This window comes from Anser anser, assembly GCF_964211835.1.
Source record: "Anser anser genome assembly, chromosome: Z".
NCBI lineage: Eukaryota > Metazoa > Chordata > Aves > Anseriformes > Anatidae > Anser > Anser anser.
The window spans coordinates 58911518-58920126 of record NC_139723.1 but is presented as its reverse complement, the minus strand read 5'-3'; the positions used below and the strand labels follow the sequence as shown (position 1 = coordinate 58920126).

The 8609-nt window shown below is 35.2% G+C and overlaps 1 protein-coding gene across 4 annotated transcripts in view; it reads right to left on the bottom strand.

Annotated features, from left to right (window-relative positions):
• Positions 1-2712: 2712 nt before the first annotated feature.
• Positions 2713-8609, bottom strand: part of LOC310889730 (histone-arginine methyltransferase CARM1-like) — a gene marked incomplete at its 3' end in the record, with an annotated part of 77881 nt that continues 71984 nt past the window's right edge. For 2 of the 4 annotated variants that reach the window (XM_083817656.1, XM_083817654.1), the window contains 3 exons: positions 6881-7018; positions 5054-5143; positions 2713-2901 (listed from right to left, as the gene is read on the bottom strand). In XM_083817656.1, the coding sequence (XP_083673782.1) occupies positions 2892-2901; positions 5054-5143; positions 6881-7018 (238 nt within the window). Of the gene's footprint in view, positions 2902-5049; positions 5144-6880; positions 7019-8609 lie in introns of those variants that run through there. The other 2 variants (XM_083817653.1, XM_083817655.1) reach the window with 1 other exon arrangement.

Below are 8609 nucleotides of genomic sequence, written 5' to 3'. Positions count from 1 at the left end.
CTGAGTACCCCAAGGATAAGTGGTCTGGCTAGTAAAGACAGATGCAAACAAGGTGTTTAAGTCTCCACTCAACTTATCTTTTTTTTTTCTTTTTTTTTTTTCTTTTGGTGGTGTCTTTTCAAGTACTAACACCCGTGAGATCAATTAAGGCATTAGAAAATGCATTGCTATGTTCAACTTGATTGCTATAATATGAACACCTCTCAGAGAAAAAAGCAGTGAAACATTTGAGTTTCAACCAGAGATTTAAAGTCATGATGAATGCACATTCAAGCATTCATCTATTTTACAAAATAATTATTGGTCCCTTAAAATTCTTCAGGTACCTTACAACAGCCTGTAGTTGTCAATGATAATTATTGACCTAATCAGGTCTCCAGGATATGTTCAGAGTCAGTATGGATGTTCTCATGTCCATTTATTTTTTTAATCTCTTTTTTAGATGCTGTTTTGATTCCATGGAGATAAAAATAATTGAAGAACCAAAAGATGGAAATTCAGAAAAATGAATTTGCCATTTGTGTACACTATATGTAATAGTGTAATTCAGTATTATCAGTCCGTGTCTCTACCAGGAGCCTGATCTCAAGAGCCAAATTTACATTCAGATTATTTTAAAATTGTGACTGACTTGCATAACTGTGTATTATCCCTTGAACATGAGGTTTCCAATTTTATATCACAAACATGGTTTCGGATCCCTTGGAAGATGTGTCAACACCCTTGAACTGCCTTTCAAATCATTATCTCTCTCCACACTTCCTCCAGAATATAAAAGGTGTTGTTGTTGTTTTTAGTCTTTTTTGCCATAACAGCACAGAACTCTGCACCACAGACACACCTATTTGCACCTCTGCTTCTCCATTTGCAGTGTGCCAAGGACCTCTTGTCTGGACCATTTTTAGGCACTGCAGGAAGAATTTAGAACAGAACAGAACAGAATAGAATATATTATCATGTTTCTAGGCAGAAGGTTCTGTAAGCTGAAAACAGTGCATTGTACAGCTTAAGGGTAAGCTCCTGAACACTCAAAATCACCAAAGCTTCAAGGCAGGAAAGAAGATACTGGAGATACTCAAAAGTCATTTGGACATGGTCCTGGACAAGCAGCACTAGGTGGCCCTGCTTTAACAGGGAGGTTGGAGCAGATAATCTCCACAAGTCCCGCCCGACCTCAACCATTTTGTCATTCTGTGATTCCATGAAAATGTTAAATGATAGGGAAAAAAAAAAAAAAAAAAGATTGTTACAAGTAATTCACAATGTAAAGTTTTTGCCCACAGAAAGCAAAAATCTTTTGATATATAGATGCTTTTTAATGACATCCAGATCAACAGGAGGCATTACAAATCTATAAACTGAATTCAGATTTCATATACTCCTGTCATATTTGCTGAGGGAAAACCTGCCAACTTTTGGAAAACTCTGAACTATAGCTGCCTGGTATTTGGATTAGGACATTCATGGATTTGTTGCTTTTTGTCATAAAACAATAAAACCAATAAACAGTACAGAATCAATTTAAAAGGATAGAAACCTAATAATCAGGTATTGCCTCAGGTATCTCATTACAGAGCTTGTACAGGTTAGAATGATAATTTGTTATAATTCCATGCAACAAACTATATTAAATACTATTCATATGTGTATGAGTGTAAAAAAAAAAAAAAGTTTTTTATTGTACAAATTACATTTTTATACAAGAAACTTGTCATCTGCTGTATTAAATGCTTCTGGAAATGTCCTGTTGAGACAGTTGAGACAATTACATTCAGACACTAATTTCAATGGCTTCACAGTCTTAGCCATGAAGTTCATGTTGCATTTACAAGTTCCACAGTTTTAGGGACTACTTTTGATAATCTAATAAACTATCTTTAAATGGCTATTGTCTTGGAAAAATAAGAAAAAAAAATCCTAAACCATTTCTTAATTACTTTCAGCAAGGGTCCTTAGCTAACAAGGTCTTTTGATCAATGTTGTGTGTTACTTCTCAACAGAAGGGTCAGCCTTGGTGCAGCTTCTCATTCAGACCAGCCTTGCAACAGCATGCGAAGGGCTAGCAGGTGATTATGTTTTGCTAGAGGTATCATTGCAGTCATGTTTGTGATAGTAAAATTATGTATACATTTCCATAACAGTTCTCACAGAGATACAAAAAAATGAAAGTCTCACATTCTATCATACTTTTCTATTTCACTCTACGCTGAAGTAATTTACAGATGTGTCCTATTACACTTCTATATGCTTGGAAGAATCTCAGAACATTTGCAAAGTATATGCAAGATGATTTCTGGTTCATGGCTCAAAATGAAACAAATTAAAAAGCCCATATATAAAGAGAAAATTGAAATATTCAACGCTACTCTGGTGAATGAGAATAAAAACACCTTACATTGAAATTTCTGGAAATATATGCTGAATGTTTAAAGCATGGACACAACACACTGCTGGCAGATCTGATATATATATCATCATGAGGTAGGTTTTGTTCAATAACCTAGCATGTTGTTAAGAATATAAAAAAAAAACAAAACCATGAACTAATGTCAGCTTGCTATAAAACAAATTAAAATAAATACAAACAAATACTTTTTGATCTTTATCAAATGAACCTTCTGGAATAAAGTTGTAAATGTCATAAATGTAATAAAAGTCATAATCGTGAGTGCAAGCTAAATTTCAGTTTAAAAAAAAACAGGAGCCACAATATTCCCTTATCATGCTAATCACTTTTTTATTGTTGTTATTATTACATACACGTACAGTTACATTTGATTTTACACAAAGACCAGTAGGTGTACTAGGTACTGGACAGATTTCAGTGTTGTTGGTTGCTCAGCTTGGTGAGAATCTCATTTCTGTTTTCATATGCTATATTATGCTATGTTCTAGTCATACCTAAAATGGATGAAAGAATAAGATAGTTATAATAATATACACAGTTCTTTGACACCTTACAGAATTAGCTAAATTAACAAAGTGAATAAATTCTAATACAGCTTTTCTTACTTTACTCTGAAGAAAAAAACTATGGACAGCTTTTTAATATTTAATATGGACTTTCATGAAATTGGAAGTATTGTAAACACAACACTCAGCCAATGTATGGCAGAGAAGTCTCATTGGAATAAAAATGTGTGCTTGGAATAGAACCTTGTGCTGTTACTGTATTTAGTTAATACAATATAAATTTGAAAACACACTGTAACTCTTTTCATCTATATCTGCAGCATTGCAACGGGTGTAAAATGCTGCCAAATCCACAACAGCTTATTTTACAAGGGCAGTGCCTTTTTTTCTGCTTACATGTATACCAGTGCAGGCCACTGCCTTTACAGAAATGAGTCTACTCTAGTTTATTTTTGCTTTATGCTATAGAATTAGTATGGAGTTGTTCAAAGTGAGCCAAAAATGGTACAGAAAGAGGTATTTGAATCAGGCATACTATGAGGCAGTGATGTAGAAAAGAGTTGGGCTGTTTGTGTCAGCTACTTACTTCCTTCCCCCTTGAAGAACTTGTGGAAGCTTACGCCTGAAATCTAAATCAAGTATTTCCCACCATGCGTGACAATTTTGCATGTCCTAGTCTAAAATACAGGTTATACTTTATTTTTTTAAAACCTTATGAATGCTTTTAAAGTTATGTTTATAAATAAGCACTTTTCTTTTGGGAAGTCTTCTTTGTCACTGCTTTTTCAACTCTTCAGCTGAAAAACTCAGCTATGGGAAGACAGGGACAAAATGGAGAAGGATCAATAAACAAACAAGCAAACAAAACTATAATGAAGACTCACAGGGGAAACCTGTTAAGTAAAGTTAGTGTGTTGCAGCAGAATTCCACAATGAAGCGCTCTAAGAATTAATATATACAAGAAAAGTAGTCTGAACTGTTGAACTGAATATGGTTAATTGACTAGCAACCACAAAATCACACACTGACATTCTTAAATTTAATTTTCCAATTAGAATACAACTTCATATAACTTAATTCTGTGTAACATATATCTTCACTGTTTTCCCCCATTCTCTTTCAATCGAGTATTAGTATACTGAAAGTGATTTCTACCGTTAATGTAAATTAAAAGCTCTCAGCAAAAACTTCTTTTGCTTCTAAATGAGTAGACTTGTGAATGACTTTTCAAAGACGATAAAATGACTATGCAATGGCTGCGGAGTATGTATGGCAATTTTAGAAGACCGGTTACCTTATTTATTCTCATCCCCACAAAAAGCTTTTAGATTTGAAACCTATATTAAGCAAACCATAAGCCTAAGCAAACTAGATACTGTCCATGTCACAGGGTAAATCTGAGGAAATTCCAGTACACAATTTCACTTATAATTATTCCATGTATTTAATGAACAATCTTTTTTATAAGGCATGTTTATATATTTGATCAATATTTTTCTCACAAATCATTTTTTTTTTCTTTTGGAAGAATTTATGGTTCTTTCCTCCCACTTGTTTTGATCTGTAATTAATAGCTTTGTTTGTTTGTTTGTTTTTCCCAAAAAAATACAGTGGTTTAGCAACCTCTGATGAAGATCCCTGCTCTATCAGAAAAAAATTGCAGGAGGTGCGTTTTTTTCCTCCCCACATGTTTAATATATAAAAGACAGGTCCTTCATGTCCAAGAGTAGTATTGATATCTGTACTTAGCGTTGTGCTTTGCAGCATACTGCTGATTCCTTAAGAGTCCCGGTGATGCAAATCACACAACAGGAAATAGCAAAAGATTTAAAATCTTATACAGTAGTTCAAATAAATACATATCTACTATTTTGTCACAGCAGTAAATCAATACAGATCTTAAATATATTTGTTCTTTTTCTATTTGCTATGCAGCCTAAATAGAATAATGATTGATATAAATAACTACTGCTAATACAAAACAAAAATACACTCACACCTGTAGAAATTAAATAAATCACAAGTTCAAAACCTTTTTTTCTATAGTAGGTGTATTTTGCTTTCTGTCATACAAGACCTGTCCACTCTACTTTGATTCATTAAATACAGTGTTGTATTTTAGTCAAAAGCATTTCTTACCTAAAAAATGGATTCTTCAAATCAAGAGTATTACCAGATTTAAATCCTGTCTGGTCCACCATAGCCACAATCTGAATATCATAACTTTGTCTGCATCAGAAATAAAAGTAAAAAAAAGGAGATAATGGAACTAAATTATAGTTAAAATTCTAATATCTTGTGTGAAAAATATCAGTGTAGTCACTGTCTGAATAATTACCATTTAGTGTTACAATCAAACAATTTATTTATCAGTGCCAGGGCATAATTTTTTAACCATATCTAAAGAAGAATAATTTATAAGACGCGTAACTGATATTTAGTGTTTGCATCTGAAAAAACATTATCATTTTACATTATGGTATTCAGTAGTGAAAGATCTTTTTCTCTCTCTCAAACAGAAATACTATAAATTTCTACATTAGCTGAGTACATTGTCATGATCAAAAATATCTTATTGGCCAAACACCATTAGGTTCAGTCTTTTTATAATCCCAGGTTTCATCTGAAAAGATATTCTTCACATACCTTTTTCCAAGAAACCAAATTCCTGAAATGTAAACAGGACTGACGGAGCAATGGAGAACATACAAAAAGGCTGAAGCTGGCCAAAGCTTCTCTAACACAGAACTGCAAGTGCAGAATTACATAAAGGTGATATCTTGATTCTAGAAACAAATTAGCTTTGTAGTGGGTTTTAGCTCTGTGCGAAAACTTGGTTTAACTGCTCATTCTAAATCTAGCAAGGTCAGTAGTGCAGGTGTCTCTGAGCTGTGCTCAATTGTAGATATGCCTTACATATTGACATGTTTACAGCAGTAGCTGTGTGATCATTTTGTGGCATACAGTGCTTCTTTCGTATACTAAAATACTGAATAATTTACTTTTGAAAGAAACCTATGAAGACCTGTATTTGTTATTGGCTCCATCAGGAGTTCCTAACCAGATGTTGGCATTTGCCAAATGTCACATAAAGCATTAGTTGCTTGTATGACTGAAGAGCCTTTGAGTATTTCCTTCTTTACCCCCCTCCCTTCCTCACCTCTGCCCCCCCCTTTTTTTTTGGGGGGGGGGGGGGGGAGGGAGGGGGGCAGAGGCAGGGATGGGGATTCACCTTCCTATATAGAGAAGGCTTTGGTTTGTTTTCTATTAAACCCACATATATACGTAAGCAAACCAGGCTGCAACTTGTGTGGTCCAGTCTCTTGACAATAATTTCCAAAGCAAAGTATTTGAGTGGAGTTTCCAAATGTGACTGATAGCAGAAGCAGAAGAGAAGCACTTTGGTGAGGAAATATGCTCTTCCAAAAGCAGTCATTGTCATTAGCCTCAGTGGAAGGACTAAGAGCATGTGAAAGCACTATTAAAGAGGACAGCTTGTCTACAGGATTTTTTTTTCTCCTCAGAATTACAAAATGTAGTGGATTGGGAATCAACCCCACTTCTTCTTATCTCTGCATGGAACTTGGTGGGAGCTGAGGGATATTAGGGCTTCAGGCAAACAACTAGGCTGATGACTTAGACATTACACTAACTGAAAAAAAGGTGCGAAAAATGATTGGACATGACCTAAGAAAACTGTTGTGCATGATAAGAGAGCTGCCAAAAGTTATAGGTAGCATTGTGAGGGATGGCAGGATTTCATGGGTGTTTGTGGAGGAATTATGTGAGAAAGAACATTACACATGAGACCTTTAGGTGAGTAGAGTCTTGCAAGGCCAACAGTGCTTACGTGGATTTATCAGTTGGATTTATAATAAACATGGGTACAAGCATGCTGAAAATTAACTGTTATTGTTTGTGTGTCTCTAACACTTCAAAATCTGCTTAGGAAACTTTTACACTTACCGTTTATTTGCAACAAACAAGACACTGCCTGAGAGAGTTTCCCCTTCTTTAGCAAAGAGGGGCGTCTGAAGAAGGCAGCGTACCTGATACCAGTGAGTGAGAGGTTCTGTTGGCGCAGTTGACAACCAAACAGTTACCCTAAAACAGAAGAGAGGAACTATGTAGAATGACTCTCCAATCTTCTTTCAGAAATGATTATACGTATGTGGCGTTTCAAAACTGCTTATAATGAAGTTTAAACTCTACTACAGTCAATGGGGCAAGTAATTCTATGGAATCACTCCGTAGTGAGGAAATAGTGAAGAATTTGTCTGGAAATTGATACTTTAGGCCTTAATTTCTTTCTTGGCTCATGCTGTGCACATCAACACAAGACCTGGGGACCAATTATGCAGATTAAAAAAGAGACTCTTCAGACTCCTATTCTCTCTTCTTTCTGTGCTCCCAGGACAGGAAATACTGATTTCTCTCCCATTTCACCACTTAGATCGTAGAATCTTGGAATGGTTTGGGTTGAAAGGGTTTCAATTAAAGATCATCTAGTTCCAGCCCCCCTGACGTGGGTAGGGACACATTCCACTGGACCAGGTTGCTCAAAGCCCCATCCAAAGTGGCCTTAAACAGTTCCAGGGAGGGGGCATCCACAGCTTCGCTGCGCAACCTGTTCCAGTGCCTCGCCACCCTCTGAGTGAAGGATTTCTTCCTAATAGAAATCTACTCTCTAAGAAATTACAGGAAAGACAGGTTGCTCCTGAACGTGGCAATAGAATTCTTTGCAATGCTAGTTTTATCCTTAAAAACACTGCCCAAAAAGCTTCTGTATCTAGTTTTCTCTTGGAAAACATATTACAACAATTTTCCTGAAAGGGGTTGTAGGTATATAGAAAAGCATAACACAGGTCCTAGTGTTGTGAGTCTAATCCGCTGAGATTTCACATGCTAAGGCAAAGAACTTCTAGAGTTCTAGCAACATGAAAGAGGTGCTGTTTAATCAATTTTCTACTGCAAAATTGAGGCCTCCTCAGCTGAGGATTTCAGTTAGTTCCTGTAAGTCTGCAATTTTGTCTATTGTTTTACATCATGTAGAGTTTCTAAAGCTTCTTTTGGGATTAAAACTTTTACTATCAGTTGTTAAAATAAATATAAATGCCATATCATTTTTCTCTTTTAATGGATATACTATTCTGAATTCTTGTAAAACCTTATTTCAAAGGCTAATAAAGGGCATTTATCTACACAAATAAATGAAAGTGCATTTTAAAATATTTTGAAAAAAATTTACCTCATCTAAAACTAGACCTATATAACTGGAAAATCAATAAATCTCATCTAAAAGCTAAATATAGTTAACAGAAATCTATATACTGACTACCTAAGTTTAGCTAATTTTCCCCTACTTCCTGTACGAGTTGTCCCCACTTTGAAATAAGTACCTGGTGCTGCAATGAAAATTTTTCCCAAGCCTGGTGAAATTTTCTCCATTTCCATTCTGTCAATTGCAACTTGCAATCAGCTCTCATTTTTGCCCACAAACAAGACCAGCACAAATAAGAAAATCCACCTCATATTTGAATGCTGCTTCTTTACGTAAAATGTAAAATGTAAAAGTATATAATATTATGAAGAAACAGTAACTTGTGGAACAGTATAAACCTATGCATCTTGACCCTCAACAAAATCACTACCATCTGAGACTTGCTGCTCAGAGTTACCATATTTCTTGTTACCT